This window comes from Euphorbia lathyris, chromosome 2 (assembly GCF_963576675.1).
Source record: "Euphorbia lathyris chromosome 2, ddEupLath1.1, whole genome shotgun sequence".
NCBI classification, from domain to species: Eukaryota; Viridiplantae; Streptophyta; class Magnoliopsida; order Malpighiales; family Euphorbiaceae; genus Euphorbia; species Euphorbia lathyris.
Genome location: NC_088911.1, coordinates 119,756,389 through 119,776,483, shown reverse-complemented (window position 1 = coordinate 119,776,483; position 20,095 = coordinate 119,756,389). Strand labels below are relative to the sequence as shown.

General features: G+C 38.6%; 2 protein-coding genes across 8 annotated transcripts; one reads left to right on the top strand and one right to left on the bottom strand.

Annotated features, from left to right (window-relative positions):
* Window positions 1-3,062: 3,062 nt before the first annotated feature.
* On the top strand, window positions 3,063-7,214 carry LOC136219703 (ATP-dependent RNA helicase SUV3, mitochondrial). 6 transcript variants are annotated; one of them, XM_066007191.1, is made up of 15 exons: window positions 3,063-3,397; window positions 3,827-3,950; window positions 4,115-4,236; window positions 4,353-4,543; window positions 4,632-4,772; window positions 4,856-4,978; window positions 5,060-5,137; window positions 5,232-5,400; window positions 5,527-5,639; window positions 5,711-5,857; window positions 6,003-6,067; window positions 6,182-6,227; window positions 6,307-6,423; window positions 6,496-6,587; window positions 6,680-7,214. In XM_066007191.1, the coding sequence occupies exons 1-15, from the start codon at window positions 3,328-3,330 to the stop codon at window positions 6,777-6,779; spliced, it is 1,698 nt and encodes a 565-aa protein (XP_065863263.1). In that variant the 5' UTR covers window positions 3,063-3,327; the 3' UTR covers window positions 6,780-7,214. The 6 variants fall into 6 exon arrangements, with proteins under 6 accessions (XP_065863263.1, XP_065863264.1, XP_065863265.1 ...); XM_066007192.1 differs by having other exon boundaries at window positions 3,793-3,950; XM_066007193.1 differs by lacking the exon at window positions 3,063-3,397 and having other exon boundaries at window positions 3,828-3,950; window positions 4,110-4,236.
* A 2,884-nt stretch (window positions 7,215-10,098) lies between these two features.
* On the bottom strand, window positions 10,099-12,059 carry LOC136219702 (pentatricopeptide repeat-containing protein At3g22670, mitochondrial-like). Of its 2 annotated transcripts, XM_066007190.1 has the most exons (2): window positions 10,610-12,059; window positions 10,099-10,531 (listed from the first exon to the last, which is right to left on the bottom strand). In XM_066007190.1, the coding sequence occupies exons 1-2, from the start codon at window positions 11,990-11,992 to the stop codon at window positions 10,334-10,336; spliced, it is 1,581 nt and encodes a 526-aa protein (XP_065863262.1). In that variant the 5' UTR covers window positions 11,993-12,059; the 3' UTR covers window positions 10,099-10,333. The 2 variants fall into 2 exon arrangements, with proteins under 2 accessions (XP_065863262.1, XP_065863261.1); XM_066007189.1 differs by having other exon boundaries at window positions 10,099-12,059.
* Between the last annotated feature and the right edge of the window lie 8,036 nt (window positions 12,060-20,095).

The following is a 20,095-nucleotide window of genomic DNA, read 5'->3' as shown; positions in this document are numbered from 1 at the left end:
TCTTACAACTGGAGGTGTGGAGGGGAAATCGACAGGGAAGTCCATGTGGACTATGAATACACCTCCTTCATAAGGGGTGTTTAGAGGACCCTTCATCACGGCAGTCCATTGTCGACGGTCATGACCTGCATATATATTGACAAGCCACCTGGGTGCCTCATATCGGAGTAGGGCAATCTGGAACTCAACATTACGATAGAGGTTCCTTATAAGTCTATCCATGCTCGATATAACTAGAGTAAGTATAGTGTTAGGTTGCCCTGGGTGACTCTTGAGAATTGTTAAACGCTTCATATTTATAATGTGGGTGGGTAAGTGAATGGTCTCAGAATGTAGAAAGGGTAAAACGAGATTAATTAGGTCTATCTATATACGGTACGTAATTAATGAGCATCATCAATTGGTTTTGCAGATATCAAGACTTTGGGGATTCTAGAAAATGATGACTTAGATATGCTGCAGATCAAGTTGGATTTGGCTTCCAATCAACACGACCACGCCTCTTGAAAGATTGACATATTGACAGATTTGGAGATGTACATTGCTTATTTTTTTTACCTTACTACATTCAGAAATTTGTGTAGTTCAAATGTAAACAGATTATGAGCATTAGTCTCCAATAAAATTAAAATCATTGATATACAGAAATTCTTGTTCATTTGATTATTGTTCATTTCCAGATTCATTCGAAGAAGAAGGCAAGGAGTGACATTTACGGTTAAAAAAATATCATATAAACAACAATAAAAAGACATTAAAATAAAAGAATTTATCATCTAAAATAAATCTATTGACATGATTGATTAAGACCTATGTCATCTGATACAAGTTACTACGATAGAAATTATTATAAAAACTGTCATCGCGAATACCAATATGCCAATTTTCCATATAGCTACTTGACATTTTTAATTATTAGTATGTCATGTGATGACATTAAAGGTGACGTTAATAAATAAAAAGATGCATCGTAATAATATTCATATGACAGTACGAAACTAGGCTGATGTTATGTATAATATCTTCAAATGACAGAGCCTAACCGTCATCTGAAGGTGCAACAAACGGCAGCGAGCCCTATGACAGATTTATATCTCGCGGGACGACGGTTTCTAACCGTCGTCTGAAGGGGGTTTTGCCGTAGTGAATTGATATTTTGGATTAGATTTGTTTGTGGGGCAGTTGACCGTACAGTTATTCATGGATTGAATTTGAAAATGCATATTTTATGTTTGCTCCGGTTTTGTCCGATCTGCCTCAAATCCATTTAAAACCCGCGCGTAAAATGAATTAGATTTGAAATTTATGTCAAAAGCCCAAACCTAATATCTAATCTAATTATATATATATATATATATATATATATATAAAGCTACTTTATAGTTAGTTTTATATTTGATATATTACCGTTTAAAACACCATATGATATAGAATGGAAAAACAACATAGTGTACATATTTCAACGTTTGATAGCTTCCTCAATTTCTGTAAGTTTTATTTTCTCTTGCATCTGCCAACTCTATCGTATTTTTTTTATCTCTGATGGTGTTCATTGCCTCCTTAACGAATCCCATGTTATAGATGAGTTGTTTAGCGATTTCATCTATGAACTTCATCTTTTCGGGCTCGAGCAAATCCAAACATTCTTCGATACATTGATCTAGGTTTGGGTGCCTTGAAATTTTTTTGATAGGATTGCCACTTGCATCGGTGAGGGTTCCAAAATTTTATGGAGGGTTCGAGGTCGAAAGCATTAAAATAGTGTTTAAACGAGCCATGAACACATTCGTTCGATCCATGTTCACCGCACGTGTTCATTCGATCCACGTTGACTCCATCAATTTGATGTAGGAAAATTTGAAATAGACTTTTGACATCCTTCTAATATTTGAGATAAGACAAAAAAATGATCAATGAGTGGCCGCAAATCAATGATTCGTTCTGATGTTTAAGTTAGGCAAAAGTAAAAGGAGAAATAGTACTAAAGACTACGAAATTAAGGTACGCAAATGAGATTCTACATTTTCTACATTATGTATTTTTTCTTTGTATAATGTGGCAAGTTGTGTTTCCTCGAAGATCTTGATTCCATGTGTTGAAATCTGAGTGGAGAAGGCTTGCTACCAATGGGGACGGTTTGTGTCAACTTTAACTGCAATCCTGCAATTCTAGATGTAGGATTAGAGATTTGTGTGTGACTCGTATCCTTTATGATTGGTTCACGTGACACTGACGGTTACCTCTTTAAAAATGGCTATTGGCATTGGTCCACATGTATTTAGTTTATTTGTCATGATATCGGCTAGTAACAATAAACAAACAACTAATAACAAACATCAAGTTGAGAGCTCGTGAAGAAGGAAAGTTCCAACATTTAAGATTTTAGTTTACTAGAGCTTTGTAGCCTCCTTGTGCATTGCTAGATTATTAAACTTCTTTTTTCTTTTACATGAATAGTCTGATGTTTTTGAGCAATTGAGCGACGTTTCAGAACCCTAACAGTCACTCTTACCTAGCTAGGCCTAGCCATCCGTGAAGTTAACTAAACATGTGCTTGTTCTAAAAGCTCGTGTACATATTTTACAAGATCAGAGCCCCGTGCCAGAAAAATATTGTGTGGAAAAATATTTTTCTGATTTTACGATGTATGTTTGTTCAGAAAAATTAGTCAACATAAAATTTTAGGCCAGTAAATAGAAAAATATATGAAAAAGTAAAGAAAATGTTTTATTATTTTGAAAAAAATAAACATTTTTCTAAATTTTTTGAAACATTACTTCATTTCTTCTTACATTTTTAAAAATAGTAACCACTTACCACTTCTTCCCATTTTTAAAAATAGTAACACCGGATAATTTATCTTCTAAAAAAAATTCTCTTACCCAATATTCCGGCAAAACCAAGCTAAAGTAGAATTAAAGTATATAATAAAAATTGGGCTAGCTTAGCTATTGGGCCAAGGCTGTGGGTCTGATATCTCAACGTAGAAAATATGGGGGAAATCTAGGGAAGGGTATGTTTGCAGTACACTTTCGAAAAAACGTGCTAATTTACAAATACCTCGAAAATTAATGGCTTAACAATTTACGAATCGCCTTCCTTCCTTCCTAGCCGGGGAACATAACATATTATTTTCCGAGAATTGAGTTTTGTTTCAGCAAAGCAACCGCAAGTCTCACCAAAACCAAAAAAAAGCCTCATGTTTTCCTTTGATTTCGTTATTGCCACATACCCATTTAGATTTTAAGTTTCTGTTTTTTTCAATGTTGTAAACCCAAAGCTTCAATTTTTATCCAAAGTTCAAAAGCAGAAAAGTTGAAGGGGATAATGGCTGCTTTACTACTTCGTCTTCGCCAAAGAAAGGTTTCATCTTTCGGAATTTCTCGCCTTCTAAAAGGTTGGGTTTTTTATTGTTTCGTTTTGGTTGAATTTGGATATGATTATACCTGTTGTGGTGTACATTAGCATTAAGTTCAAACATGGTGGTACCTAATTGATTGTCTTATTTGCTTTCCAATTTAGAGCAATTTTGGGCCCAAATTACCGTGCATAGAGCAATTTTGAGCTAAGATAGGGCTATATTTAAAATTGCTCCACATTGAAAACATTGATGATAAAGTCTTACCATTTTTTAGTTAGGGCTATATCTACACTTCCCCAAAAATGTTTGGGGGTAAATTTGGATGTTATCCATTTTTTGGTAGAATCTTATTGATGATTTATGTCAAGGAAGTTGCAATTGAAAGTTCTTTTCTTGGATGATGCAATTAATTCTTGATGGTTCTATTGCAGTTTTAATTTTTCAATCCATTCATACTTTTTCCAGACAATGTGGATCACTTTCAGATGCATGAGGAATCCAAGCTTGGAACTTTAGCTGGTGTGTGCATTTTGTGGAGAAGATATAGCAGTGTTAATAATTCCACAAAGATTGATTTTACAGACTTGACGTGAGAAATGTTTTAAGAAACTCTTTGTATTCCATTTTTTATCTTACTGTTTATCCTCTTCATTGATATGGTTTTGTTCCTTATGAGAATTACATCTTTTTCAAATATGTTAATGAAGAATCCCCTGGTTATCATCTTATTGATTGAGGTCTTGGTCAGTTTAGTTGTCCTCATTCATGGTACCCCAATGCTCGGAGTAAGCAGCGTAAGGTTATTCTCCACATGGGCCCGACTAACAGTGGGAAAACATATCAAGCTTTGAAGCGATTAGAGTCGAGTTCTTCTGGTAAATTGTTACTGCATTTTTCCATGGTTTTTTTCATTAGTTACTAGTTAATCATCCAAACAAGTAATATGTGTGTAACCGTGGCGTGAAGTATCCATTTTGTCAACTTTTGTTAGGCATATATTGTGGTCCTCTGCGGCTGTTAGCTTGGGAGGTTGCGAAAAGATTGAACAAGGCAAACGTTCCTTGTGATCTTATAACGGGACAGGAGAGAGAGAAAGTTGAAGGTGCAAAGCACAAAGCTGTGACAGTTGAAATGGCTGATATATCGTCTGATTACGCCTGTGCTGTTGTTGATGAAATTCAGGTACACCGTTGAGTCATATTGAAACATTTATTTCATATGACGCAACATTTTAGCACACATAATGATATCTTTTTTAGTTTTGCTTCAGATGTTGGGTTGTAAGACGAGGGGTTTCTCGTTTACACGGGCACTTTTGGGACTTTCAGTTGATGAACTTCACCTTTGTGGAGATCCAGCTTCCGTTCCTCTCATTCAAGAAATGCTCAAGTTAACTGATGATGAAGTCCAGGTAATATAATTGCTTCCATATCAGCATATGTTTATAATATTAATATGGTAGTAAACATCAAATAAAATATCTCAATTGTCCAGGTTCAGTACTATGAGAGACTTTCTCCATTAGTTCCGTTGGAAACACCTGTTGGGTCGTTTGATAATATTAAAACAGGAGATTGCATTGTAACATTTTCACGTCGTGAAATATATCGGTTAAAGGTAAGTGATTATTTAGTTGTTCTTTTGATCATTCCTGCTAACACTTCTAAGAACATATCCATGTTTTCTCGCTGTTACCAGAAAAGAATTGAAAGTGCTGGAAAACATCGCTGTTCTATAGTCTACGGATCACTTCCACCAGAAACTCGCACAAGACAGGTGCATTTTCCTTCTTTTCGCTAAGAATTAAGGCTATTTCTTAATTGTTCTTCAATAAGGAAGGGCTGAACTAATGTATTCTCTAAAATTGCAGGCAACGCAGTTCAATGATGATAGTAGTGCATTTGATGTTCTCGTGGCAAGTGATGCCATTGGGATGGGTCTTAACCTGAACATTTCTAGAATCATATTTTCAACAATGGAAAAGTTTGATGGTGTTCACATGCGGAATTTAACAGTATCCGAGGTTAAACAAATTGCAGGTACGTACATTGCTATCGTTGCGTTGCATAATCGGATTAATTATTGATGTTTGCACTGAAGTTATTGTGCTGTATTGGTTTTTATTGTTTTATCCTTTCCCAACAATAGTGTATATTGTGTTGTAGGACGAGCTGGCAGGTACGGTTCAAAATTTCCAGTTGGAGAAGTCACTTGTATAAGCACATCGGATCTGCCCTTGCTTCACACGTCACTGGAATCCCCTTCACCCGTTTTGCAGGTGATAAACATAGTTTTATGACATGCTACAACCTTTCATGTTTCTTAATCAGAGAAACTTGTAAATTGCAGCATGCTGGATTATTTCCTTCTTTCGATCTTCTGCTCATGTATTCGAGATTACATCCCAGGATTGGCTTATACCAGATACTGGAAGATTTTTTAGAGAATGCAACATTATCTCCAAATTATTTCATTGCAGATTGTGAGGAGATGATGGTATGTATCTTTTAGTCATATATTCTCAACTCTTTGTAGCAGTCTCGTGGTAACATAAGATGTCACTTCTCTCCCTTCTTCCCTGTGTTTTTCGATGATTTTATAATAACGTTTCGCCTAATTTATTCACGATGTACAACATCAGAAAGTTGCTGCTGTTATTGATGAAATGCCACTTTCACTGCATGATAAGTATCTCTTTTGTATAAGGTGACTATTTTTTCATCCCTCAGTCAAAAAGAGATTAGTGATTTTTCTGTATGTTAAGAATGTTTGTCTAGATTCATGTACGGCTTAACTTATCGGTAAACGAATATTATGCAGCCCAGTTGACATGGATGATGAAATCTCAGCTAATGGTCTAACACAGGTTAACTTTGATGAATATATTGATTTTTGTTATTTTTGTCTATTGTAGTAAATTAATTGTGATGTTTTGAATCGGCCAGTTCGCCACAAATTATGCGAAGAAAGGCATCGTTCACCTCAAAGAAATATTTGCCCCTGGTATGCTTGAGGTGCCGAAAACACCAAATGCAATGGAAGAGCTTGAATCAATTTACAAGGTTAGTTATTTTGCTAGTCAATTTCTTGTCCCTTTTTCACAGTAATGATCTGTTTGTTGGTAAAAACTGAAGGTACTGGATCTGTATGTTTGGTTGAGTTTCCGTTTGGAGGATTCATTTCCGGACAACGAGCTCGCAGCTTCTCAAAAGCGAATCTGCAATCTGTGAGTTGAATTGAAGCTAAGCTAGTATGATTTTGAAGTTTCATTTAGGTAGCTTTGTAATCTTATTTCATGGGATTTATATGTACAAACAGGTTAATTGAGGAGTTCCTTGAAAGACTAGGATGGCAGAAGCCAAGAGCACCAAAATCAGTGTCCCGCAAGAAATTGGGTCGATTTGTTGTACCAAGATAACAGCTACCACATGTGAATTATATTACATGTAATCCATCATTCAATGTGGAGCAGCTATTTTGAGGTTGGGGGTGCATTTTTTTAATTTTCCCCCCCAAATCTGTCTGTTTATATTTTCCATCTGCTGGAGATGCAATCCATAGCTGTTAATAAGTCTGCATCTGATAAGAAAAGACGTAAAAGTAGATTGGCTCGTGTCTGAGCCTTACATCTAGGCTTCAAGACTCCACAGTGGGCTTGTTTGGATGAGGGTATTTAAAGTAAGCAAGGATAAGTGTAATTAGGTAATATTGTTTGTTTTGATGTGTAAGCGAGGGTAGGTGATGGTGAATTTTGGGTGGTTTTCTTTACTTCACTATCAAACAAAATACAATTATATTATTAAACCATTACTTACCTTACCTTCTATCCAAATACAATAAGTTATTTCATACACCACACTTACTTCACTTTGCATTATCATATTTTAAACTCCATCCAAACAAGGTCTTAGTGTGCATTGCGTCTTTAACAATGATGCAATTGCAGCACCCCAATAGATCTGACCGAGCGGAAGGGTTGCTGAAGTATGGTCTGGTTTCTAACGGCGAGATTTGCAACAATACCTTATGCCCACTCCATTATTCCGCTTGATATGTTTTCGTTAGTAACCTTACTTCATCTATAAGAGGGATGAGAAGCTTTAATTATAAGTAAGCTTCTAACATGGTTATTTCAATAAAAATATGCTTATTTAAAATATGACCTTTTTTCAAGTGGCAAATGGTGCCCAACATATTATCCAAGATTAGAAGTAAATTAGGTTGATGACAGACTTTAAAAGCGAACATAAAAGTCATTCAACTTGTGATCCCTCAATTAGAAAGTAATCCTTGATTGTAAAGCTGATTAAAACAACATTTTAAGTAACTTTAATTCTTAAACTTTTGGATTTTGAAGTCATTTAAAATTTAAATGGTGGAAAAAACAAAGTAAAACTTACTTTGTCAAAAACAAAGTAAGCATAGCCTAACCCCACCTTGATTATGAGAATCTTGTGAAGCATTCTTAGCTCCCTAATGTGAGATTTGATGTGAATGTTCTTAATATGAGCAATATATGGAAAACGTGGAATGGAAATGAAATCTAAGCAGTAATGGAGAATTTCTCCACCAATAATATGCATCAAACAGAGAAGCAAATTCTTTAAGAGATTGGAACGATCCTCCAACATGAAGAAGAATTCTGGCATTGAAAATCTAGATGTTCTTGGATTCAATCGGGAGATAGAAACACTTCTTTCTTCCACAACTCCACTTTAGCTAGAAGAAAACGTAATACCATATCTGGAAATGAGAATGAGTGGTGTACGGAGAAAAACACTATTTGGACAGTAGCTGTTAGTTTCTATAAGAGCATCCCTAGTGGTAGTTACAACCTTTTTTGCCAAATAAGCATAAATAACATCACAAAATAACAACACATTAGAGTTATTGTTACTTTTCAATTCAATTTTGAAAGGGTAAAAAAAATTATTAATTAATAAAACTGGAGTGAAAATGAAATTTTCCATATAAGATGGATGTAAATAGAAAAAAGTTGCAGCTGGCCAGTGCTTTATAAAGTAATTATTGATTGTAAAAGTTGGGACCAAACGCGCGTGTAAAGCACCATCACTCATCAATGTTTGGTGTGTCTCACCCTCCAATTTTTTGCATTTAACAAAGTTAACACTGTTTGTAACTAAAACGATAACAAAACACAATTAGTAATATAGCTCATAGTGGTTGGTTGTAAACAAATTCACTAGATAACAATGAAATTAGTTCCCACTAGAGATACTCTAAGAAGCTTTTTAAAGATAATTGTCATCTTGTCCCTTTTTGCCCCTACATAAGGATGTTTCTGGATCTATAAGAATGTTGGTAGAGAACCGACTGATAATGACTGATAATGAGATTAGAAGGGCCTTTTTTATATGCATTTGTGGGAAGCGTCAGAGTAGATGCCTTCCAAGTAGGTTTCTATTAGAGGGACTATGGAGAATTGGCTTGATGTCGATGTTAAAAATAAAGCCGCTTTGACTGCCTACATGCTCAAACCAATAATTCGCTTCATTTTGTCTGCTTATCCCCGTCAGGGGATTTTTAGTCCATTGGCCATTTTTTAACCGTTTAGGTCGCCTAGGGGCGTTTAGGATCCACCTAGACTCCGTATAGGCTGCAATGAAAACAAAAAAAAAAACGTTTTTTTACTTTATTATAATTTACTTTTGAACCTTATCGCATGGTGTTAGGTAAGTTATATTTATCATTTAGATATTTTTATTTAGTTGTGCCCTATTTGTTTTTAAAACTTTAAGGAAATTGTTTCGTAATATTTGGTGAATTATAATTACATTACTTATTCACATTGGGAGTCACAAAAGTCTAAGGAATCATGTTCCCAAAGATGTCATCGTACGCAAACTTGAAGAATACTTGTTTGCGATTACATATCACAAATATACATGTTTTTCCATATTAAATTCATTTTATATTATTATTTTTACATAGTATAATACATATTTAATTTGCATTATATAATAATTTGTTTATTAACAAATAAGAAAATATAAAATACAAATCCGATTAATCCCCGACTAATTCCCGACTAATCCCCAAGGACTCTTTCCATCCAAATAGCTACTAATGTTTTTTACAATCTTGCCTCATGTGTGTAATCTGGTCAAACTCTCTTTCCGCAATGGAACTTTTGACCCTGGTATTAATAAATTGCTCATTGTGCTAATTCCAAAGACAGCCAGGCCCGAACATTTTAGGTACCCTATCAACCTTTGTAATGTTTCTCACAAGATTATTACCAAGGTAATTGCTAATAGATTGAAGAACATCATGTTGTACTTAGTTCTCCCTCAACAAACAGGTTTTGTGGCTAAAAGAAACATTTCTGCGAATATCATTATCGCATGAGAAGCTATTCACACTATGAGGATGAAGAAAGGCAGAACTAGTTGGATGGCCACTTTAAATCTCGAAAAGGCCTATGACAGGCTTTGCTGGGGCTTTATCAAGGATACCCTTCAAGATGTGGGATTTCCACCAATCCTTTTAAAGTTGATCATGAAAGGTATTGCTTCTAGTTCACTTCAGATTCTTTTTGGAATGGCATTATGTCAAAAAACATAATCTTCAGCTGCGAGGCATCCTCTTTTGCCCTACAAATTCCTTCTATGTATGGAGAGATAAGATAAAAAAAATTCTTTGGGTCATGTGTATTATAGAGGGAATAAGATAACATACAAAATGTGCAACACTACTCCAATAAAATGTGCAAGAACTAGATGAAATTAGACTAGATAAAGATTGCATTTTGCAGCCACTTTTCTTATGGTCTTGAACAACCCAGAGGTGAGATTTTCTTTTTGGGGCCACATTGTTCTTGATGATATTACAATAACTTTCGGGACATAAGAACGAACTAGCAGACAACTGCGATTTGCAAGTAAATTAATCTAATGAAAGGATAAGAGTTAAGAAATAAATACCACTTCAACCCCACAATTGAAACCATCTTTAACAAGGCACTGGTTTTTTCTGTTTCATCATCTGTGCCATCAACTTCTGAATCTTTAACATAGATTCTGCCATGTTATTTTTCTCAAGTGCCTCCACCAAAATCTTGTACGTGCTATCATAAGGAAGCATTTTCTTTGATATTGCTTCTTCAAAGAAAGAGCAAGCAAGTTCTATCTTCCCACTATTACAGAGTCCCTGCACCAAAAGAGCATATGTACCAAGATCAATGCTCACATTGTTCTTATACATATGATCCACTAAAAACTTAAGTACCTTAATCCTCTTCCTCTTGCAGCAAAGCTTCAATAAAGGACCATATGTTTCTATATTTGGTTTGCATTCTTTTTCCTCCATTAATCTAAGCAACTTCAATGCATTCTCTTCCTGATTATGAGTACAAGCACTAGAAATCATTGAATTATATGTCAAAACATCTATATCAACACCTTGCTTTTCCATATCTATAAACACATTCCAAGCATCTTTTATCCTTCCAGACTTGCTTAAGATGAAAATCAAAGAGCTGTAAAATGCAGCATCAGGGACTAATCCATTTCTTTTCATTTTCTCATAAACCTCCAATGCTTCATTTATTTGCTTCGCCTTCCCCAAATTATGCATGATGATTGTATATGTTATCACACTAGGCTTGCAACCCTTTACTTCCATCTCCTCTAAAGTTGCATCCACATTTCGAAAATCTTTCAATTTACAATATGATTTAATCAAACAAGTGTATGCAATAACACAAGGTTGAAATCCATGTTTCTCCATTTCAACCATAGTGTTTTTTGCTTCATCTAACTTCCCAGCTTTGCAATAACCATTCATCAAAATATTGAAACTATGAAGATTCACAGAGATACAATCTTTAAACTCCATAAACACATTCATGGCATGTTCAACACTTCGTTCCTTAGCTAATGCATCCATTAAAGTATTCAATGCAACTAAGTCTTTACTTACACCAAACTTTTCGAGTCCTCTAAATACTTCAATGGCATCTTCATACTTACCAGCTGCAGCAAGCCGCCTCATCACCTTAGTCATAGTAACCGATGAGATATATCCTTTCAATTTCGCCATCTCTTCAACTAAATCCCACATTAAACTGAACTCCTGACGCTTCCCTAAGATATCAACCATAATATCGTACAACTCCGGCGTATGCACATAACCTGTTTGATTTTTTGCCCAAGTGAATACACGAAATGCCGAAGCCCAGTCGTTATTAAACCTCTTCAAAAGCTGCAAAATCAAATCATTCGTTGCATCAATACCGCATCCATTCAGTGGCTCAATGAGAGAATATATTGATGATTGGTGTTTCCTTAGGATTTGGCTCAGTTTATCGATATCACTAATGGCGGGCTCAAATAATAAGCGATTGGCAACCACCGGATTGCTATTTCCAAGGTTGTGATTCTGAACCCAATCGGCAAGTGAAGGAATAACGAAATCATCATCGTTTTGTTCGGTGAGATCTGGGTTTTCTTTGTCAACGAGCCAAGCAGGGAGATCGGGTGACTCTGGGGAAGGGGGAGAGGAAGGTGAAAGGGGCAACTTGAGGGATTTCGGTGACAGGGAAACGGTCTGGCAAAAATTCCGGTGAACCAACAGTTGAAAGAGCTTCGAAGTTTGTTGATTTGGTGGCATTCTTCTTTGTGCAACACAAAATGTTGAATGTGTGAGAGAATCGAGCACCAATATTTTGCCGGTAGGAAGGAGGGCAAAACAACAGCCAACGGCTCAATTATTATTAGGTACCTATATTAAAACAGGCTAATTACAAATGTAGCCCAATTAAGAGGGATCATTTACATATCTAACCCACTTTATTTCCATCTTACCAAATTAGACCATTTCATCCATTTTGGATAAAATTACCCTTAGTTCTATTGATCGATGGATCTGCTCCTGCTTCTTCTTCTTCCGCTTCATCATCTTCTTCTTCTTCTTCTTCTTCTTCCGATTCATCTTCATCATCTTCTTCTTCTTCTTCGGTTCATCTTCTTCGATTTCTCATATCAATCGTTAGCGATTTTTGAGATTTTTAAAGTATTATATTCAATTTCCCGTAGAAATTGTATGTTTTTAGCTTATACGCCTGCTTTTCTAGCTGGTCTTGCCTCTTTCTTTATCTGTAATGGTATCGTTTCAATTTTCTATAATTTTCACCATTTTCCTCCATTGTTTGTTATCGCATTTGTGACAAAATTTATCGTATTTCATCACAAATGCGACAACACTTGTCGCTGATGCGACAACTCTTGTCGCATTTGTGACGAATTCATCACATCTGCGACAAGCGTTGTCGAATGCGATAACTGTTGTCGCATTTGTAACGAATGCGATAACTGTTGTGAAATGCGACAAATTTCATCACGAAATGCGACAACAATGGAGAAAAATGGTGGGAAATTGAGAAAACTGAAATGATATCATTATAGATGAAGAAAGAGGCAAGACCAGCGAGAAAAGCAGGCGTATAAGCTAAAAACATATTATTTCTACAGGAAATTGAACATAATACTTCAAAAATCACTAACGATTCATATCAGAAATCGATCCATCGATCAATAGAACTAAAAGGAATCTTTCTATCTATCTCTCTTTTCTCTCTGCTAGGGTTTTATGGTGAAAAGGGTTAGGGATAGATCTAGGGAAAGGGGGGCGGCGGCTGGCGATGAGGGGGTGGTGTCGGTGTCGGCATCGGCAGGGGCGGTTCAGGTAGGGAGTGTCGGTAGGGCTGGGACGGGCGGCCTAGAGGAGTGGGGCGCTAGAGGAAAAGGGGGGCGCGAGGATGTGGGGCGCGAGGGGGAGATGGGTTCTCGGGAGGTGCAGGGCGGCGCGACAGTGAGGCTGGGGGTTGAGGGGCGTGAGGGCGTGATGGAGGCTAGGGATGCACCGGGTGTCCAGGCCGTGCGGCTAGGGATTGACGCTGGGGCGGGCATGGTGTCCGATGCTGGGGGCAAGGCGCCACCACTGGTGGGAGGTGCCGCTGGGCACTGCGAGCCGAGGGCAGGCGCTGATGAGCACTGCAAGATGAGCGCCGGCGGCGCTGCTGGGCACTGCGAGTTGAGCGTCGGCGGCGCTGCTGGGCACTGCGAGTTGAGCGTTGGCGGCGCTGCTGGGCACTACAAGTTGAACACTGGCGCTGGTGCTGGTGCGGGCAGAGAGGTTGCGGGCAGGGTTGTATCTGTGCAGGGTGGGGCTGCGGTTGTGGAGCAGGTTGTCTCGGGACAGATCCAGGATAGTAAAGGGGTCTTGGGTAGGTTTGGTGATGTTTGTGGGGATCAGTTTCAGGGGAATGCAGTTTCCCCCAAGTCGAGGGTTGGTATGAATAGTTATCTTAAACCTGTTGGAGAGTCGGTAAATAAATTCAGTGCTATTCCTGGATTAGGGAAAAATTCATGGAAATATACGGTTATGGGGGTGGTCGAGGAGGAGCCTCGTATGGAGGAAATGTTGATGGAAGGGGAGTCGGATGAAGTTTATTCTGAGTCTGATGAAGAGGATGGTGAACAAGATGATCCTCTTTGTCCTGTGATTCGTCTCTCCTCAGCGGAGAAGCGGGAGCTCAGGGATAAGTGGAAGATTTCTTTAATAGTTATGGTGCTTGGGAAGAGAATTAGCTTTAACTATTTCGCTCAGAGGATCCAAGCTCAGTGGGCTAAGAAAGGAAAAGGCAGTATTACTGACTTAGAAAATGACTACTATGTCATTAAATTTACTCGAGTTGAGGATTATAATGCTGTGATCAATGGGGGTCCGTATATTATTTTGAATCATGTTCTGGCCTTACGGCCTTGGGTTCCCAATTTTAATCCTCATGATTGCTCGGTTAACAGGATCTTGACATAGGTTAGGTTCCCGGGCCTACCTATCGAATATTATAGTGAAGGGTTTCTTAATAAAATAGGAGGTCTAGTTGGGAAGGTTCACCATGTGGACAAAGCTACAATTGGGGCTATTAGAGGCAAGTTTGCAAGGGTTTGTATTAATATTGATCTTGCTAAACCTCTGTTGTCAAAATTCTGTGTTCATAACAAGGTGTACTTTGTTGAGTATGAAGGGTTACATAATATTTGTTTTGATTGTGGAATGTATGGTCATACTCAGAAGGGTTGCCCCAAAAGGGAGAAGGTGTTAGAGGAGGTAGGTGAGGGTGTTATCGGAGGAGCTGAAGGGATCCAAGGTGATGGGGGGAATTTTGGCCCCTGGATGGTGGCTAAAAGGTCTGCTAGACGAAGGACACGTCCTTCGGTGGTTCAAAATCGTCCCCCTGATATTAACATTAATATGAAGTCTACCCTGCCAAATCCTATTGCTAATCCTATCTTCAAGGAGAAGCCTATCCCTAAAATTAGGGGGGATTCTGGGGCTGCTCCAGGCATCACTTCAGGTTCCAGATTTGGGGCTTTGACTATTGAGGAAGTCCATGAGTCTGACCAGGATGACGAGCATATTGAGTAAAGAATGCCAGGCTTAGAATCTATTGAACCATCAAATAAAGTGGTTGAGAATGCCAACCCCCTTTTTGTCTCCAAAGGTGAATCCCAGGTGGGGTCTCAGGCTTTGGCTTCTCAAAGGAAGAAGAAGATAAATGAGGTTAGTATTCCTAATCACTGTGGTGATCCTGGTGTTGGGAAGCCTATGGGTGTTAACAAAACTAGTATGAAAAAGCTCAAGGGGAAGCAAAAAAGTGTCCATAATGTTGGTCCCTTATAACGTTACAAGTATAGTTCCAAGGGGGGGTTAGGAACTATTTAAACTTTTTTCCAATTTAGGGCAGACTTCTTTTCTTAAGAGAAAAGGTTTTAACAGCAGCGCTGAGCATAGTTATTAAAGGCGCGCCTATGGCGCATGGCGCACCAGGCGCAGGCCTTAGCGCCATGGCAGCCCCATGGCGAGGCGCAATCGCCATGGCGCGCGCCTGGTGCGCCATTTTGCGCCTAATGCAATTGCCAAAGGCGCACCAAGGCGCGCCTTGGCAATTAGAGGCAGTTATGGGCAGTTTTTTTTTATATACCTGGGATGAAGCACATGTTCTATTAACAAAAAGTATTAAAGAGGAGAGAGATTATACGTTTTAAACTAATTAGAAGACGAAGAGACTGAGTCATTTGAAGAGTTGAAGATGAACTCATGTTTGAAAATGATACTCTAACATGGGGTTTAGTTGGTAAGGCTGCTGGAGTTGAAGAGATTGCATATAACACTAGAAGAGTAGGAAAAAAGGCCAAAGTATCATCTTCCAAGGATCGAGGAAAAGCCCATGTGGTTGTTCGAGATGAGCAGGAAGAAGAAACTGAGTTTGTTGATGAGGATGAAGAGGATCAGTTTGATGATGATGCTTTAGATGGGGAGTGTGATAGTGATGATGAGGAGTGATGGATTTGGAGACTTTTGATTAGGAGTAGAACTTAGGAATTAGTATTCAACTTTAAAGTTTGCTAATATGGGGTTTATTTTGCATTTTAAATTTATTTATGCTTAAGATATTTTCATGATTTAGTATTCATTGCATTTTTATGTTAGTTCTATAATTTTTATTTTTGTAAGTGCGCCTTGTCTCGCTATGGCGCGCGCCATCGCCGTGCGCCATGCGCCAAGGCTCCCGGACCCCTTGCGCCTTAGTGCGCCATGCGCCTTTAATAACTATGGCGCTGAGTAAACAGCAAGATACTGGCTTAGTCAACCGGTGACTAGGTCAGTTTCTTGACTTGAGTCAGGAGATAGCACTTAGAGTCTATTCCTGAGCTCAGATGTTTGATGCGCACAACTCAGCTTGACCTCTTTACTTGGTCAGTTTTTGGTTATTTAAGCAAGCAATATATATAAGGAGTTTAAGGTAAGAAATGCGTTACTCAGCAGATTTATCCAGGTTCGGCTTCTAAGCCTACGTCCTATCCCCGGAACACGTTCCGAGCTTTCGAATCCTCTACTGAGCTCTTTAAAGGTAGAGCCTCAAACCTTTTACAATCTTAGCAACTGAGTATAACAAGAGTACCTTCCTCTATACCTCTACTCAATCCTAATCTCTCGCTGAGTACTATAACCGAGTACTCAGCCTCTCCTTTCTAATCTCTAGAAATGATAAGTGTTTGTCCTAAACAATGATTGCTAAGACATCTTAGATGATTGAATAATCACTCTAGACTTTTACACAAAAGATATGAAATTTAGTATAAGATTGCTTTTCTTTTTGCTTGCAGAACTTGCGTAGAAATTTGGTCAGCGTAATGGCTTGATCCAGTTCTCTCTGGAATGAAGCAACTGATGGAACTATTTATAGAAACGTCTGAGGCATCGGTTCATTTCGAATTTCGAAATAACCGTTGGAGGGAAACGGCTTCCTGTCGTTGTCATCCTGACTTGCTCAGAGCTCTCGGCCAATCAGATTTGAGTATCTTCTATCCTCGGTCAGCTTTTGGTCAGCTCAGCAGAATGTCTCTCCATTTATGGTAATTTCAACTAGACAGCATACTGTGTCGTCTGAACTTTACCCAAAGTGGAAACACTTTGTCTGGAAGTTTTCCTTAGCCAGCTGCTATCTTGTACGCTTTGTCGAATCAACTCAGCAGCTTCGTTCCGAAGTTGTTCCCTAAAGGTCTTCTAGATCCTTCTTCCGCTGAGTTGCGTTTTGTACATAACGACAGCGTTTTGACATACGCGGGCCGAGTTTCCTTAAACTATTTGACTTGGGCTTTGACTTCCGTATTGGGCTTAGGCCTTTTAATCTTGTGTCTTATAAACAATTTAACTCAACATTGAACAAACACATTAGTAAAATAAATCAAAGCATTTAAACTTAGTGTGTTTAGAATATGTTTTTTAATTATACTTAAACAATTTTGTCAAATCAAAATTATGTGGAAAGGTGTTTCAACAAACTCCCCCATTTTGATGTTGGCAAAACTATTCAGCGAAGAACTCAGTATTGAGCTCCCCCATGATAGTTGACCTAATATAACTTAGCAAACTCCCCCGTAAGGGTTGAGCTACTGACTTAGTTTTACTCTAAACATTTGAGGGTTTAATTGAGTAAGTCTAAGGTCAGTTTTCAGATATAGGTCAGCTCATGGAACATATTCTATTTTACTCAGTGTTTAAGCGGAAGTTATACCATTCAGAGAGCGCTGAGTAATTTGTTGTTCAATGAGTTTTATAAGACAATGTTATATAAACATATAGGTCAATGTCAAACATGTTATCAGCATTAGGTACAATCAACAAGTTTTATAAGCATTTAAACATGGTTGATGTTATTGAAGATACATAATGATTTAATACTCAACATCATAGATAATAACTCATAACTCAGTTTTTGGATAAACAGATGCAAGTATTGATATTACTAGAAGTAGTCAGTGTTTACAGCAAAAGATAAAACAAACATAACACATAGAGACTACAAACACATAGCATAACTGAGCTAGCCTAATTTCTATTTCTTTCTCTTTGCTTAGACTGACTATGCTCATGCTGTGTTCTAGCTTGTACTTTCTCCCCCGTTTTGTCAGCATCGGGAGGAGGTATCCTAAAGGCGTCGGTAAGGACGGCTCTTGTCAGCTTTGTGGACAGCGCCTTAAGTCTATCGGCGCTTTCATTGACACCATCAAAAATTGCAACTCCATCACCTGATACCTCGGCAGGTATATTGAGTTCAGCAGCGCTGATTATGCTTACTATGAAAGCTTGAGATTTACCTATCCAGGTAAGTGCATCAGTTAGACCAGCAATGACTTGATGAAAAGTCTTCAGTAAGGATGTGTCATAGTATTGACGCTGAATATTTGTGTGACGTATGTGATTGAAGGTTTGTCTGGTGATAGACAACATTTCATTTTGCTTCATAGCGTCAGTATCCATCTCTTTCTTGTTCAAGTTCAGCAATCGAACGGCCTCACCAATTTGCTCCACTGAGCACTGAGAATAGGAGACCATTTGCTCGTTAGTTTTGATTTGCTCGGTGTGAAGCTGAGCAAAGAGCATTTTTACTTCATCAGAAGTTGCATAGCGTGTGTTCGCAGCTGACAACGTCTGAACTTGTTCTTGAAGAGCGTTGAGATGTTGAACTATTGTCAGCTGGATCTCAGCCAGCTTTGCGATGGAATCATGCTTAGCTTGTTGTGCTTGAAAGGTAACGATGACACTCAGCAAGTCCTTGAATCCCTTAACTTCGTTGAGAAGCTGGGTTACATGGGAGAGCTGAGTTGTCTCAGCAGTAGAAGATCCAGCAGCAGGTTGAGTGGTTTGATGAAGGTCTTTGATCAGTGTTTGCACCGAGTCGATGATTCTTTTTCCAGACTCGGTGGCATGCAAGTAGCTAAGAGAGCCTTCATTAACTTGTCTTGTTTCCTCAGTATGACCGGTTGGGAGAGGAGTTAGAGAAATGATGTGGTCAGTGACTGGAAGTGTGTTTCCAATCTGCACTTGAGTTTCAGGTAGAACTGATTGATCGGCAGAGGTGTTGATTAGAGAAGAGGTAATTCTAATGATGTCTGTGCTGACTGGTGCAGGAATGTTGTGAGTCAGCACAATGCTCGCATTGACAGCATTTACAGGAATTGACTCAACTTGACTTGTTGAGTTGGCGGAAGCATTCAAGTCGGCATGTTCCTTTGGTGAAGAAACAGAGGCTTGCTTTTCAAGGAAAGCCGATGGAGTAGTGGTTGGTTGTTTTCTGAAAAATTTCAGCTTCAGTTTAGAAGGGTCTTGGGTCGGCTTCTGAATGACAACGTCAGGGACAGTTGGTGGTTGAACAGGAATGTCAATTACTGACTTCTGACTTGCCTTAACCAATCTTCTTCTGCGAGGAGGAGGGTCAGCTTGAATAGACTCTCCTGAGTGAGATGGAGAAGTTTCTTCTTGATCAGCTTCTTGATCAGCATTAAGATGGTCAGCTTGTTTTTGTACTTGATCAACATTGTGTTGGTCATGTTCTTGTTCTTCTCCAGCAGCCAACTCAGTATTGACTTGCTCAGCTTCAATCTCACTAGCTGTCTCCTCGGAGTCAGCTTCATCACTGTTTTCTTCTCCCTGTTCCTCATCTTCTTCATCCTCCCCATCCAATTCTTCCTCAACTTGTGCAATGAACTGATCGTCCAGTTGCACATCATCCTCTTGCTGTACAACATCAGTTCTTAGACACTGTGTGTAGTGAAAATCACCAGGAACAATGACGTCAGTAGGGATTGCGTCAATTGGAGTCAGTGAAGAAGACTTCTGCTTCTTTTGAGGTTGCTCATCAGCATCTGGTCTTTCCTTAATTTCAGGCTCATCTTGCCTACTCCTTTTCTCAGCTGACTTAGGTCTCTCCTGACCTGGTTCAGCAACTGACTTAGGCTTCTTTGCCTTAGGCTCAGCCTTCTTTGAAGGAGTCTCAACAGCTTTCCTCTTGCGGGCAGCTGGAGCCTTTGTCCTTTTCCTTTGCTTTAGAGCTGTTTCCTTAGCTTGTTGTTCACCAGCAGCAGCAGCTTTTTCTTTCTTTAGGGGCTGATTGAACTTCAAAGCCCTCAGCGAAGCAGATGTGATTTCAGATCCTCTAGCTTTAACTTCATCAGTTAGGTCTATTTGATGATCAATGAGGATCCTGGTGATGAGCGAGCCCAGCCTGAGAGTTCCAGTGCTTCGTAGGAACCCAGCAATCAGGAATACTGGCATGTTGATCGGTTTGTATGTCAGCAGATGCCATATGAAGCATTGCTCAAAGTTCGTTGCTGAGGTGGTGCAGTTGATCTTAGGATAAATGAA